The 16,991-nt window shown below is 36.0% G+C and overlaps 1 protein-coding gene across 2 annotated transcripts in view; it reads right to left on the bottom strand.

The window, feature by feature from the left end:
• TUSC3 (tumor suppressor candidate 3) overlaps positions 1 to 16,991 on the bottom strand; it is a 120,666-nt gene that overhangs the window by 10,280 nt on the left and 93,395 nt on the right. For both annotated transcript variants that reach the window (XM_084285828.1, XM_084285829.1), the window contains exons 7-8: positions 15,303 to 15,366; positions 81 to 155 (exon numbers count right to left, since the gene is read on the bottom strand). In XM_084285828.1, the coding sequence (XP_084141954.1) occupies positions 81 to 155; positions 15,303 to 15,366 (139 nt within the window). The remainder of the gene's footprint in view (positions 1 to 80; positions 156 to 15,302; positions 15,367 to 16,991) is intronic.

The raw sequence follows: 16,991 nt of genomic DNA, 5'->3' as shown, positions 1-16,991 counted from the left end.
AGGATTAATCAGATTCATCTGTAATTTCTCAATATCTTTTAATTGTGCAAACATTATTTTGTTTGAAATAAGCAACTTACTTCTCCTCTTTCCAACATCCCCTTTGGAAGTAGCAGCTTCATTCAGGAGTACCATTCCCATGGTGATAGCAGCATCTGTATTGCCATTGTCAAGGAAACGGCAGATGTGTGGATACCTCAGGAAGTCACAAAGGTACAGCTAAAAACTAAAGTTTTCAAGGTAAATAAATGAAAAAATATTTACATACAAAGCTGCATATCACAATCTGTACCATAACAATAGATTCACCTGTAGCAAAAGTAGGTAGCAACATTTTCCTTTGTGCATTCGACATAAAAGAGGATAGAAGGTTCAAAAAGCTTTAAAGGGTAAGTCCTCATGTAGGACACACAATGTTTGGAGAGTTATGGAAATAGCTATTTCCCAATATCTTCCAATATTCCGTATATTGGAAATAAAAGACTTTAGACAATGGAGACTAAAACCAGAAATCATTGTTATTGCACACAATTCACTGCTGGTTTTTTTGTTTGTTTTTTTAATGAAAATTGAAGCAGTTGGACTGCTTTATCTTCCTCTGCTTCTAGACAGATATTAGCTCCCTCTTTAGTGTCATATTGCTTAATAGTTCAGCAGAGAAACATCCCAGAGGCAAAGTCCTCAGTCACTTGCAGTGTTTTATTGCCTAATTATTACTGTTACAAATACGAACAAGCACATAATGATAAAGCAATTTGACTAATTTAGCAAGATCTTAAACCATTCACTTAATTGTTTATTTGAAATTGTATAAATAAAAAGAATGGTTACTACTGTGCTTAACATCTGTTCTGAGGAGGAGGCATGCATGAATGCCACACTGAAGCAGGAGCATGTCATGTGAGTTATATTTCACAATGTCAGAAAATGCAAACTTTGAGACAACTGAATCTTGAATAAGGATTATTTTTTTTTTTAATTTTACTGACTCTGGGGCTAGGTAGCAGGATGACAGACTATCAACTTTAAGAATGAGATGTATTCCAATTTACCTACACAGATAATGCACGAGAGATACTTCAAACATGCTACAACCATGAACAATATGTGCATCCTCTAACATTATACTTGCACTAATCCTATCAATATTTGTATTAACATTTTTTTTCATGTTAGAAATTGATCGATATTAGACCAAAATTCTTAAAGACATCTTGAATCACAGTTACACAATTTCAAACTGAGACTGGGCAAAACTATTAGAAATGTCATAGAATCATAGAATCATTCATGTTGGAAAAGACTTCTAAGATCATCTAATCCAACCTTTAACCTAGTACTAAAGTCTACTATTAAACCATGCTAATAAGTTCTAAATCTACACATTTCTTGAAGACCTCCAGGAATGGTGACTCAACCATTTCTCTGGGCAGCATATTCCAATACTGCACACCCCCTTCAGTGAAGAAATTTCTCCTAATATCCAACTTACACCTCCCCTGTAGCAACTTGAGGCTATTTCCCCTTGTCTTATCACTTGGAAAAGCTAAAAGCATATCAATGCTAACATCATCCCACTTCAGTGGAGATCAACAGCCTGACTAGGGGTAGTGGCTTTAAACTAAAAGAGGAGAGATTTAGATCAGAGGTTAGAAGGAAATTCTTCACTCAGAGGGTGGTGAGGCACCAAACAGGTTGTTCAGAGAGATTGTGGATGCCCCAACCCTGGAGGTGTTTAAGGCCAGGTTGGACAAGGCTCTGAGCAAGCTGATCTAGTGGGTGGCATCCCTGACCATTGCAGAAAAGTCGGAACTAGATGGTCCCTTCCAACCCAAACTGTTCTATGACTCTATGATTCACGTTTGAGACTTCTAGATTTCATACATGAAGAATAAGAAAAGTCAAATATTGAATAATGGGATTAACAAAAATAAGCATCAGTGTTGAAAAAAAGGTAGATACTCATCTCTGCAATATCAAATAAATACAAGTATAAACAATCTTTTGGGTACAGACATCTTATCTACAGTCCTAAATTAGACACTAGCAACACATTAGTAGCCTGAATTACTTTTCTCACACATGCACAAGGTATAAGGCACAGAGTGACCCTTTTGAATAAATGGTTATATTCAAGTTCTGCACAAAATCATTGCTTAGAATTGGCTGGGGAGTGAAAAAGTGGGGATCTAACTCCTCCTAAACTCACTCCCCGTCTTTCTGATGATGCTGTCCTACTTTACCTAGAGAAAAAATGCAAAATTCTTAAAGGCAGAGAAAATTAAGAAACAATAATTGAATCCCAACAATACCGGGGAAAAATCTCTTTCAATTCCCAGTCTTAAAGCCATTTATAATTTGTTTGTTTTTCCCCAAAGCATCAGAAACTCAGAATCAATAGACATAGGAATTTGTTAAATTTATGTTGAGAGACATCAGCATCACTATTATCTTCTTTTTCAATGCCTGTTTTGAAGGAAAAGGTCTAAAATGTATTGATTGTTCCTAATGCAATGCTGTCCAGATGCGGACTGTGTTAAAGGAACTGGTGATTTCAAGGGACTTGTGCACCAGGATGCTTCATTGTGAATCTCAGAAGATGTTAGTTTCATTAATCAGACATTAACATATGTAGAATTGTATACCTAAGTACTTTTGGCATTTAAATACAACTGAAGGCAAAAATAACCTGGAAATAATGAAAATGCGTCAAACATAGTCATATTACTACTGGGAAGACTGCAGATGAAAAGTAAAAGAAAAACAAGAAAAAATTAGTAGGTAAATATACAAGGAGTTTGAAGCTTCAGATAATGAATAGTTTGTTTCAGTGCAAAATCTGGAACACGAGGTTCCAACTCAACATCTGGAAGCACTTCTTTACTGTGTGGGTGACGGAGCACTGGCACAGTGAACTGTGCTGATTTTTTTTCCCAAGTCTTTTGGAGTCTCACATCATTACCCCTACAACTTCCCTCACACTGTCACTATTTTTGCTTCAGTTGTTGCTTTCTAACTTTAGCCTCACTTGGTTAGTGTCAATGACACCAGCTTTATAACTTCACACTCTAACAGTGAGTGTGTCACTTACTTTATGACGTTGAAGTAAAAGAATCAGTCTTACTGAGTTCTGATTTCAATGCAATCATTAGCTTTTTACCACAGAATTCTTAGCCTAACTTACTATATTGGGCTACTGTTTCCTAATACTGCATGTTTTTTTTACATTATTGTGATATTTCACAAAATAGCTCAATGGTCCTAGCTACAGAGATAATCTTTTATGATAACATATTTTTCCAGTATTAGTTACTTGGAATATTGTTTACTTCGAAGTTTTCTATGCACAAAAAATAAGATGGCATTAAAAGACGTACTTATTTTCTGTTTCTCTTTATCCCTGTTACTATGCATCATGCAATTATCCTGAAAACATGAGGGAAGTGTGGCACTCAGATAAACCATGGCTAGCAAATGTTTCAAATTCAGGTGCTTATGTTTTCTGATAAATGTATACTTTTGTAGGTAGTTTGTGTGAGTGCAAATCCAGTTAAGTATCTTCTCATTTTTAAATTTGGAATGATTTACCTACTGAAATTCTGCTGCCCTTTTTTCCCCAGCTGGTACATACTTTTAATAGAAATTGACAACATACACAATTCAGTTAGTTCTTTTGAAAAGGCTCCAAATATTTTGATACATGAGGGAGATCAGTTTAATAGCATGATGAAAAACAGTGATCACCAAAATTCATAAGATTATTAATAAAATGATCAGCAGTAGCAGAGCATAATATTTAGCTCTGTAAATACCAAGGTGCTTGCCTGGAAGTATTAAAAAACAAAAATAAACATTGCATCAACAAACTATGATAGCTACCTTACAAAATGAAAGTGATTACTAGTAAATTCTGGCTACTGTTTATTAGCATACTTTGACTGAAAATTTAATTGCTACTAATTCCAGCCAGAGTGCCCAAAAGGAAGAAAATCTGGTAATCCATAAATGTATTAATGTACCATTTGTATATTTTCTTCACAAATTTAGTCCTAATCTGTTGTGAGTGGGGAGGAAAAGGAGAGAAAATTAATTGATAGACAACTCGTTAGCTTTGTGAAAAAGTTTGGTGGCCTCATTCATAATCTGCTGGATTACTGCCAAGAGTAAAAAACAAAACCTACATTAACATTATTCACATAAAGAAACAAGTGCATTAAAGCTGCAGATCACGCAGCTTGCTTAATAACACATGAGCAAGAACAACAGGAGGACAAAATGTTCATCCACTCAACTTTGTGCTCAGTTTATTGTTAACTAAAATAGGGACAGGTTATCCCTTGAACTTTAAAAACCTCTTATTCACTTTATTGTGCGTGGATAAAAGGAAAGCACATACTTATTTTTTTTTTACTTTTTTTTTTTTTTTTTTTTTGTGAAGAAGTATCAAGATTTACAGGAAAATCAATGCCTTTATTTCCCCCCCCCCCCTTTTTTTTTTTTGTCTGAGTAATACTAGGTAAAACATGATAAAATTCTTTACTGCCCCCTTATGAGGACATATTCCACTTACCTAGCGAAATACCAGCCTTAACGTTTTCCTGCTAATATTTAAACCTCTAAAATACCTGTTATAACTTCAGAAATATTGACCACATTACACATTCTTTAACTGAACCATTTCAAGGTGTATTTAACTTTCAACTTACATTTGAGAAATCCCAAGATAACATGCATTCCAATCATTCTGTTTAGGAAATATTCTTTAGCTATGTGCAATTCTTGAAAACAAGGTATTAGTCACTTTTCTACCTTGAGAATCTGACTTTTTTACGTTAGTGTGAAGATAATAATCAAGACAAAAAGTACAGTTCCGAATTTAAACATTTCTCAGTTTCTTTCATGACATTGTCGCTTCAGTTCATGAACAACGATTCTAATATTCCACTTTGGCTCTTCAATGTATCATCAATTCTGAATTAGATCATAACTATCTCAGTGGATGGTTCAACAGGCCTTGAGGGCTGAGGAAGGAGGCAAGTTTAAGATAGCAATCTTTGTATGTCTGATCTCAGCGAAGAGGGATGAATCCTAAATCATCAGCTGAGAAAACAGAGCATAATTTGAAAATGTTTTGAATATGAGCTTAATTTACTCACTAATTGTACAGAATCAGAACATACCTCAATACTTTTAATTGCCTGAACGTAGATGTACTGATCATCACAGCAACAACCCTGAACATTACACAGAATGGCTGAGATCATCTAGTCCTACCTCTCTGCTGAACCAGGGTCCCCTAGGGCACGTTACATCTGGATTGTGTCCAGAAAGCTTTTGAATATCTCCAGGGAATCCCTTTCCAGGAATTGAGGTGAGGCTGACTGACCTGCAGCTCCCTTCTTGCCCATTTTGAAGACTAGAGTAACATTCACTTTCTTCCATTCCTCAGACTTCTGGCCTTCCTTGTCACATTTTTCCACACTCTGACAACATCCCCATGTTCACCCCACGTGGTCCCTGCTTCTGTCTCCTGTATACCTCCAACTTATGTTAGAGTTTTGTCAGGAGTTCCTTATTCATCCTTGCAAGTCTCCTGCCCCCTTTGCTCCATTTCTTGCTCAGCTCAAGACACTCTGGCCTCAGACACACCAAATAGCTTTCCAGAAGTTTAGAAGTTATACAGCTTTTACAAGTTAGTCTTGGCAGTCAAGTTCCCCTCAACTCATTGAAACATGCAGTTCATAACTCTAAAGATGTTGGAAGTCTGCATTTCAACCATGTAAGTACCAAGCAAAATACACCATTCTTCTTTCTCGTGCCTTTTCATCAATTTTACAGAGCAGAGAATTAATTTGATACTAATATAGAATCTCCTATGTTGAAAACAGTTTTTTTATTATTCATTCAATTAATGTCAGCTTCAATCCATTAGAACTGCACCAAGATTATCACTTTAATCCACAGATAATCTGATGGAACCTGCCCTCCAGTGATGCTGTTACTTATTAGAAAATGGAAAGACTTTATACAAGCTTTAGGAATAGAGAAAGATTCTGGAATGCTTTTTAATTCAGCTGCAACAAAATAGCATAAAGATACCTGCTTAGGCTTGTACTAAATCACTAATCAAGCATTCATCCCTCCATTCAGGGTTTTCCAGCCTGATTTGCATCCTAATTATTCATATCAGTGTTGCCTTTTAGGATCACATTTAAAATGAACTTTGGAAAGATTAATTTTACTTTCAATATTTATGACCTTTTCAGTTCTGTAAAGTATATCTGATGGAATTTCAGGGTTAGTCCTGTCCATCTTACAAATTTTTGTGGTGTAGTTGCCATTGTACAAAACAAATATTATTTCCGACCTTATTTACGCTTTATAAATTGCCTCTAGAAATTTTCTGTCCTAGAGGCACATGAATCACAGAAGCGTTCACCAGAACAGGCAGATATGTAGCAGTACTTTACTTTCCCTGCTTTACATTATTTTTAAGCACTTACAAATGCTATACTTGTTTTAGTACGTTGCATCTTCTCTTTGCTAGTATACAACTAATTCTTTAGCATGTACACATACCATCTCTCTTGCTCTCTCTAAGCACCTACAGATTTTTTAAAGAATATCACAGATTATTTTTCTATATCTTAAGTCACCACCAATACGACTCTAGGCTGGTATTGTGCTTTCCTTCGCTTTTAAAGACCTGCATGATACCGTAATAGATACAGTTTATCCTCATATGAATGTACTCAGGGACTATTCAATTTATTAAAAACTGTCTGTGGATACAAAAGGTACAAAAATACTTAACTTCTGACAATGTTTCTGCATCTTTCAGTCAAATAAACGTGTCTCTTAACAATTAAAATACCCATTAGATTTAAACTGATAGCTAAAGAAATCCTGAAAAATTCTATTGGCTTTAGCCTGTGGTCAGTGAATGTCTTCTGGTCTGTGGACTACTAGTCAGATAGTTACAAAAGGCAAATGAGGAAAATCAGGCAACTGTCAGAGCAGCCCACAACTAAATTTGTTTCTGAGGGGTTTGTACTCCTACTGAAAAATTTTAGAGATGCAGATATTGAAAATGGTTAATGGGAAAATTACCAAACTACAGGGATAGCAATTTCATACACAGGACAAACATCCCATCAGAGAGTAACTCGCCAAATTATCATTCAATTAGCTGATGAAATAGAATTATGAAATAGTATGTTGTACTGACAAAAAAAGAGTTGTAAATTTAAAGTCCCTGTGCATCACTTTGACATCTAACAAACTTTAGGGTCTTTCTCAAGAGATCATATTATGAATTATTTTGAGATGAAAGCAGAGGGAGAATGAGATAATAGAAGGAAACATCAATGACAGTATTCCTATTTTTTCTAATTAGCATCTCCTTATGCATTGTTACATTTGGGAGGAATCAGGTAGACTCCAAAAGAGCCAGAAGCTCCTACAAGGTTAACAGATAGACAGTATTAGAGCCTAAGTGCAAGCAGATTAAGTAGATTATAGAAAATATACACCATGTTTTGCTGTGCTGGACATTGATTTCCACAGTTAATTAAAAAAAAAAAAAAAAAGTTTAAAAATGCTATAATTTTGTGCTATTCCATCTTTTTCCACTGTGGTGATCTTCCCTTTTTTCCTTATCCTTATGATTGAACAAATAAAAAACTTGTATCACTGCTTTCATTAGCACCTTCTTTTACACAATAATTTGGGACATAATTTGATTCCATTACGCATGACTGATAGTGTCTTAGAACACAGATCTAAATGAGCATTGTTCAACTGACACTGACTCAAAATTTCAGGTTCTTACACTCAGTGACTACATTTTGCATTGACACACAGGAAGGCATCTTTCATTTAAATTTATTCTATAGTTAAGTTCCCTTACACCAAAGAGGCACTTAATACACTTCATTAAATTCACTCTGTAGGACAGGAAATGTCTTTCATAAGAGGTGTAATTTTACAGTTATAGAAAAGATTTGTCTTTTTCTTCATAACTAATCGGATTTTTTTTTTTCCTTTTCAATCAACATCTTATATCCACCTACACAGCTGTCACATTAAATTCTGTCTTGGGAATTCAAATTAACAAAGTGGAGAGATTTCCATTTTCACTTAGGTGCGTATGTTTTTATCAGCATCAAAGTTAAGTAAGTTTAACAGTAATAATGTGGAATATTATCAGGTTATAAGTAACTGCTAATTCCTATAATTGTGCCTTTAGATTTATCTTCTTCTGTGCAATCAAATAATTTGCTTAATGAAAACTGAAACTCTTTTGATAATGCAAATATTTACTGCAACTTTTAAACTTAACTCTACGAAGGAAGGAAGGAAGGAAGGAAGGAAGGAAGGAAGGAAGGAAGACACAATAAATTTACCGTGTTCAAACTATAGGCTAAAAAACAACCAAACAATGTAAAGGAGTAACTAAAGGATGCTACATGAAGTTAACACTACAAAAATTAATTGCTATAGAATGCTGTGCCATAACTAGTTCAAAAAAGGATTAAGAAGAATTAAGAATGTATTCATTCATCAGTGTCTAGGAGCTAAAATATTCTGCACGTCAGGCCTGGCTCAGAAATCCATAAATTGCTGGTTATAGTTGGATATTTTGTTTTTGTACTCTCCCTTTCTAAAGATCTGATTAATAGTGACCATTGCACTTACACACAAAGGTGTAAGCTGTGATGATATCTTGAGAAGCTGCTAAGTCTTAGTATTAAATCATAATGTGTTTAGATATACCCTCTTTTTATGTGTTTGAATTAGATATCTAGGCATTGTCTTATCAGGATTACTTATGTGAATAAAGTTACTCGTTTGTGTAAATTATGCCGTCCCAGGTTCCTCAGATATTCACATTCTTCAGAAGCAAAAACTTTGCATTATAGACTGTGTAATGTCCAGCATGGTGGCAGCTCCACATAAGTTACTCCTTTCATATCCATTTAACAACCACAACAACATAACTATTTCTGTTTAAATAAATCTACCCTATGCTGTTATTTTAAATATTTTGCTTGCACAATCTGCCATGTTTATTCTACAGCAAGTATAGACTGTTATGACTTATTGATCACTTTTTTACTTCTTAGGAAAGTCAATATTGATATAACTCTAGGTAACCTCTCAAATTATTGTGTGTGTAAATTACACATAGTTGCTTGAAGAAGCAGTGATCATCAGGCTGATGTAGGGATAAATACTGGCATATTACACAAAACTTCCTCGATTGCAAATGATAACCCATTTATCTTGCTCCTCAGAAGGAAACCAAATTTAGTCAATTTAAAAGAAAAATAAAAATATATTTGAGAGACAAGCATGTATATATGAAAGATTAAGAGCAACCTCAAACTATATTTATACCTACTCTTACTCTTCCTCTTTAAATCAACATAAATCCATTCTCTACTCTAGGGGTGATCTGCAAACTAGAATAAATAAAAGCAAACCATGCCTTTTGTTTTCTACTAGGTAATAAAAAAGCTAAAACATAGTGGATCTCATTATTCTACTCCTGAAACTCACCAGACCTTAAACAAAACTCATTCCAAATCAAACAACTGGGGTAGAACCAGTCTAGACAATATTTTCCTTTTTGCATGAAAATCACAGAATCACAGAATTGTCTAGGTTGGAAGAGACCTCAAGATCATCGAGTCCAACCTCTGACCTAACATTAACAAGTCCTTCACTGAACCATATCCCTAAGCTCTACATCTAAACGTCTTTTGAAGACTTCCAGGGATGGTGACTCCACCACTTCCCTGGGCAGCCCATTCCAATGCCTAACAACCCTTTTAGTAAAGAAGTTCTTCCTAATATCCAATCTTAGCTCCTGGCCCAGGATCCATTTTCCCCTTAGAGATAGGGACCCGTCTGCGGCCATCAGGCTGACAAATAGGTCCCTCTGTTCCCCTGAGAAGGGAGTTGCCCACAACAATCACCCTTCTTTCTGTCCTGGTGGAGGCAGTCCTGAGGTGCGGAGTTGACTTCCTCGCCCTAGGCATCCTCCTGGGTAGACTTTCTACCTCTTCCTCAGCTACCGGTCTCTCAAGCTCCAGGGCCTCAAACCTGTTGCGTAGGGGCACCTGGGAAGGTGGTGCCAGTAGGGTGGGGCATCGCCTGCGATGTCCAGCAGGGACCTGTCTCCATTCCTCCTCAACTCCTAGGTCCCTTGCCTCTGACCAACAGCAACAGCGCAGGGGGTCCACCCCCATTTCGGGTGTCTCACCCTGGTGCCTGTCCTTCAGGCCGTGCAGGGAGTTGCTCCACAAGTCTATCTCCCGCTCACACTCCCTGATATCCCTCAACCTCTCGACCTCCTCCTTGAGTTCTGCCATGACGTGGACCAGGTCATCCACCTGCTCGCACCTCACGCACACAGTCTCTTTGCCCCCCTGAGGTGGTAGCAACAGGCACAGGCACTCCCTGCACCTGGAGACCTGAAATGCCGCAGTTTTGAGCAGGCAGTCGGTCTGGGTGTGTACAGACTTCCTGGAGTGCACACTGTGCCTGGTGTACAGTAGACCACCATTAGAGGAGGTGTTCGTATGGGCGGGGGGGAAAGCTCTGCCCTTCCTGCTTACCCTGCCTGCATGAACTGCTGTACTAACTGCCATGCCTCTCCCTTCTGATGCGCCACACCCTGTTTGCCCGTCCTGGTCACCGCACTCCTGGTCGCTCACGCTCCCTAGGGGCAGCTTATGAACAGCCGGGGAGGGGGCGCTGCTGGCTCCACCTACACCTCGTTCTCGCTTTGTTCACCTCCCTTGCGAAGGCTGTCAGGTCCTGGCAGCTCCCTTGAATTGGCTTGGTGCCAGAAAAATTGGCCCTGCCTGTCTGATCCCCCGCTCTGCTGCAGAACGCGTCTGCACCAGAACTGATCGTCTTGGCAAGTCTCGACAAAATATTGCTGAAGACCCCACTAATTCTACAAAGTTGGCAAAAAATCCAAATGGAAGTCAACAAACTATGACAGACAAGATTGCTACACACAAAGCCGTGAACTGCCAGCTGGGAGGTTCACAATTGATGCTAGGAACAAATTCCTTTCTGTATTTGCCCAGAGAGATTATTCAATCTTCATCCTCAGCATTTTTCAATACTGAGATATGGAAGACAAGATTGCTGGTGACAATCCTGCTTTAAAAGGAAGTTTGGGGTATGTGATCTTCAGAGGTCCCTTTCAATCAGCATTTCTGTGATTTTCATGATTATTTACTGAAATTAACTCTCCAAGACAAGGGAAAGAAAAGCCAAATAACAACAAAGCTGAACATCAGTATTGTCAGAATAGCATAAATCCCTTAAGGTTTCTGAGTAGTAACAGCCTGAAAGTCACAGCGGCAGAAGTGTATAACATAACAAGCACCACAAATCATATCCAAACATGCTCTTCTACTGTTCTGCCAGGTACTCACCCAGAAGGATTTATTAGCTCAGGCAGTTTTGGATGTCAGCTCCATGTATTTGCTCCATACCTGAGATAACAGCCTGTTTCTGAGTGCCATCTGAGTGGCTGAACAGGCATTAGTGTGTGTGCAGCAATGTTTATTAGCTCTGGATCAGCTTGAGCATTGGCAACCAGGTACCTTGTACTGCATTCCTAATGGGAAAATTACATTGGGATGCCAAGCCAAATGTGTGGATTTTGATATATTACAGTTTAATAGATAAGGTCTCTGCCATAGTGTGAAGCCACACTGTTCTGACTGAAATATTCCAGGAACAAGTAGAAATGGGGTTTGACCAGAGATGGTTTTGTATACTCCATGACCATTTGACAACATACAACATAGTCTGGAATTAGATGATTCTGAAAGACCTAGAAACCCTAATTTCATGAAGTAAAAGGAATATCAGAATTAAAGGGGCTATCTCATACATAAAGAGTTAACTGTTTTTTAAGAAGTCTATTAAAATTTTTACTTGCTATCCTGCAGTCAGAAATTCAGCAAGGCCTATGTCAAAATACAATTATTACTATTTTTTCTTTAGTTTCTAAAAGAAACCTTCACCCAAGATGCAAGATACTGTGGACTCCATCCTCAGAAAGATGGCCCCCATTAGCCATGTCTAAAGACCTTCAGAATGAATCAAAACCTGGAATTTGGAAATGAAATAATGCCTCCTTCTTGTTCTGAGGAGCTTAGTATCAGTTTTTAATGTCATCAGAAAGACATTAAATAAAACACTTTCATCTGCTGCTAAGTGCAATACCAGTATTTTGGTTGTTAGAAAATATGCCACAGAAATTAAGTACAAAAGTCATCTCCAGAAGTAATCAAAGTGTTTTTTTGCATTTGTCTTCATTTTACAGATATAGTATTCTGTGCTGTATTATTACGGTGACTATTTCAATTGTGTTATTACTAAGATGTAGTTACCACATTTTAGAACTAAAACTATTTGTTTAAAACTGTGTAAGAATTTGGGGCGTACAACTAGTATGTACTCAGAAACGCTGTACAGATGTTACTAACATAAGATGTAAACTTAATTTGCCTTTATAGTATAATTGAAACAGAATATCTGATATCTTTACAAGTCCTTCTTACCCAGCATCCTCTTACTTGTGTAGTTACAGCTTTGGCAATAACAGCACATGGAAATTATCTAGCAGACTGCATAGAATCATTAAAAACAAGTATAGAAATATAATGGAAATTCATATTTTTTCACCAAAGATATTCAAAATTCACAGAAACACAACATTGCATTTCAACCACTATCAGGAAGCAATGACCTTGTCCTTACTTCTATGAAGTAAAAAGCAGCAACCAAGTGAAGCATGTACATGGCAATGTCTAACATGAAAATTCTGTGGATCTTCTAAACTTTAAACAGTGAAGTGTGACTGTTTATAGATCTAGCATACTTTCTCTATTTACCTTTTTATTATTGTTAAACTAATCCCCATATTTTCTATCAACATCTCCTGAATAAACAAAAAATAAAGAAGCAACGAAGCAGATAGTAATTGCTACCAGCATTGAAAGGATAAAGAAATACTAATTCCTTCACGCATAACTGTTAAAATCTGTCAAGACTTCATGTCACTTGTGAAATGTTTGTGTCCAAAATCCCAGCTCAACAGTGTTGAGCTATGAAATGAAACCTTAGAGAATTCTTTTCGCAATTGGCAATGAACAATCTCACTAAAAGTATTCTTTCAGCCAGCTGCTTTAATACAGTTAGCCAACTTCCCAGTTTAAAGATGGTCTCTGCCAACAAAAAATATCACTTTCACGTCTGAGTCAGACAAACAAAATATGTCATGAACAAAAGTTTTGTTTATTTTTAATCTTAACTAGTTTTTGCTGTAAAAAAAAAATAAATCTCATTTTCAATCAGCCAAAATGATTTGTTTTAGATAACAGATTTTTTTTAATTGTATCTGTTTGGGAAAAGCAAAAAGCATTACAAAATAAATTGTGGTTAAACTACAGAAAGCACAAAACCCGTATAATAATATGCATACTGTTATATAATACATTTCCATCTACAGTATAATAGCTGTCTCTGTTTATGTTTAAAAATGTATCAATTAAATTAATAACTAGAGAGCTCTGACTTTGTAATTTTCAGGTAAATCTATCTTTAGCTCTCCCTTCCCAAGAAATGGAGTGCAAATTTAGAAAATATGAATGATAAAAAGCATTTTCAAATCTTGAATGAATACAATGTCATTTTTACACAACATTAATTTGGGTATGATATAAAACCTAGAGAATTCACAGAATTGCAGGACAGTTGAGGTTGGAAGTGACCTCTTGACATCATCTATTCCAACACACCTGATGAAAGTGCTTGAGCAGGTTGCCCAGAACCATGTCCAGCTGAGTTTTGAATGTCTTCACAGATGGAAACTCTCCAACACCTCTGGTCATCTGAGCAACCTGTTCCAGAGTTTGACCACCCTCACTGTAAAAAGTGTTTTCTCATCTTCAGACCAAGAAACTAGTTGTTTTTCTATTTGGGTCCACTGCCCCTTCTAAGAGGGAAGCCTGGCTAATCTTCATTTCCTTTCATCTCCCCTGAACCTCCTCAGTCCCAGCCTTTCCTTAAATTACAGATGCTCCAAACCCTTAATCATCTTTGTGGCCTTTCACTGGACTTGCTCAAGGAAGTCTGTATCTATCCTGTACAGGTGGTGGGGAGGGTACAGAAATGGATGTATTACTCTAGTACAATAGGGAATGCTACATTTAATCTGAAAAATCTGTTCATAATTTTTAAATTAAATTTGCCTTGGCCATCTGTGGAATAAGGTTTAAGGTAGCAAAATTGATGTCATGAAGGAATGATGAAAAGAATGAAGCAAGTAGACAAAATGATACTCTTCTCTTTGGATAGTAAGTGCCAAAGATGAAAATAGATGGGGAAGCCAAAGGAGGGGCAGGATCTAAATAAGTCTACATATCCTCAGGAAGAGGGCAAGAGAGTGGCTACAACTGTCAAACTCTGAGATCTGGCTACTACTTCACAGCTTGGGAAACATTATTTTTTCCCTCATGTTCTCCTTAGAGGAAGATATTTGTGAAGGAAACATTGTACTTTAATATTAGTTAATGGTGACTACAGTTTTCACTCACTGAACAAAGCTGACCAGAAGCAAGGTTTAAACAAATCAAATACTATTTGAGTTCTTCTTACATGTTCTTAAGACTTATTCAACAAAACAAACAAACAAACAAAAACTTAATTTGTCCTGTGTCAGTAAGAATGAAAAATTAGAAGAAGGATGCTGAGTCTTTCCACCAGGAGGCAATGTGAGAACAAATGGGACTGAGTTATTATTATCATGAGAATAAGAAGTAAACTGTTTAGATTAGTTAAAAAGAAAAAACAGAAAAGCTGAAGACTACTGGAGGGCAAATAATCCTCATACATGATCAGTAAGTTTCAATTTAGCAAGTTCTTGTCCGTTAACAAAAATAAAATAAATGACACATCATTTTTAACTTTCAAAACAGAGTGAAAAAGAGAAGAAAATTCATTTCTGCCACTGCAATGATAATATTGAAAGGAAAAGCATTAAGAATAGTAACCAGACATTAACAGTAACAAAGGTGATAACAAGGAACAAAAAGCGAAAAGCGACGCCAGCTTTCCTTGGCAGCAGAAACAACACTGAATATTTATTTAATCATATAGTAAGCCAAAATACAATACCTGCTCAAAAGTTCAATGATGTTCACTGTCAGAGCAATTTCATTTAATAGCACAGCTTTTTTTTTTCTATTTATCACAATTTTGAAGGATACTCAGCAGAAGAATAATATGAGATTCTGCAACAAACTGAGCCTGACTGCTTCCATGTATGTAACTCTGTAAAACAAAAATGAAAAGCAATCCTGTTTAAAACAAAGAATTCCATTGAAAATTCCACACAACTGGATGTATGTGAGCACAAACAAAACCTGTTTTGCAGAAAAATACAGGCAGCAGCAGCTATGGCTGAACAACAAATGCATCTATATATGGTAAAAAGGAGTGTTAAAAAATAAAATATTTAGGGTTATGCATACATATACAGAGAATGTAATATTTTATATATGAGAGCATTATGCTGTACTTACTTTCACGCTGCTAAAGTAGAGTAAAGAACATACATTTATTTGTTCAGGACATAAGATTTTTGAGAAGGGAGGTTGACAAAATCAAGGCCATGCCTCTGCATACTTTTGACAGAAATGAAAACTGAACCTTGCAATGTTGCCTTTAAAAAGTCTATCTTTTTTATTCGTAGATTGAGTGAAGTTACTTAATGCAAATATTTTGTTTATATGAAATTGTAATAAACACAATCACAGATGCCAATACTAAATGGAAACCTAAGTTAGTCAATTTTTTTCCCCTAAATAATTATTGTTAATGGACATATTTTGTACATTACTTTTTAATAACATACAGCATATTATTCAGAAGTTGTTATTTTTTATTGTTAACTAGCTATGATAGCAAAAAAGAAAGGAAAAACAGGAATGTAAACATGCAAAAAATGAGGGAATTTCTCTCTCTTCCTCTACTATAGCAATTACAATCTTGACTATAGATTGTCATGCTTTTACATAGAAATTAAATATATCTGTATTCTCAAAATATTATTTATATGTATTCTTCTGAGGCACAGACACAATTTTCACCTCAAATAAATAGACAAAAAACGCTCACTCCCATTAAAGTAAAGAAAAAGGAAACATTTTGCACCCCTCATGGTTTTAGGGCTTTGTTAGTCTATTTTACCTTTTGCTTTAATTCATTTTATTCTGAATGATTTTGCCTGAATAGAATTCATGTCAAGATTCAGAACAACTTTCCAAATCAAACATTTGAAATACTCTGATGCTTCAGCATACAAAAGAATGCCTTCATCCATACTGGTTAAATTCTGGTTGATGCACTGTTTAAACGTGTAGTTCGTAAGATATTATAAAACATTTTTTACTCAGTGGATGGTTATCTACTGTTTTCAAAATTGAGTTATTCTGTGTTCACTCAAATCACTAATTCAAAGCTAAAGTATGCAGGAACTTCATATATCTAAAGATTCAATCTCTCAAATGAAATGTCTTTTTTCTTTAACAAGATAAAAATAACTTACAAGATTATTTCATTGCAATATGACTGTGATAATAGGTCAATCTGTATTTTTTGACTTTTTGTCAGGGCCCCTTCTAAATCTCACTAAGGCAAAATAGACTGATATAACAAAGGAAGAATATAAGAATATTTCACATTAAGAAAAATTAAAGATCAAGTTAACATGCTTCTCAACAGACCAATTCTTAATTGCCTTTCTTTGCTGTCCTGTGTAAAGTACTATAAATGAGCACTTTGTGTTGTTATTAGCATATAAAACTGTAACTAGAAGAAAACAACCCCACCATCAGTACAAATATTCATATTTATCCAATCAAATTAATTGTTCTATCAAAATATAGGCTAAATTA

Source organism: Netta rufina (assembly GCF_964035555.1).
Source record: "Netta rufina genome assembly, chromosome: 4".
In the NCBI taxonomy this organism is placed as follows: domain Eukaryota; kingdom Metazoa; phylum Chordata; class Aves; order Anseriformes; family Anatidae; genus Netta; species Netta rufina.
This window is presented reverse-complemented; position numbering and strand designations above follow the sequence as displayed.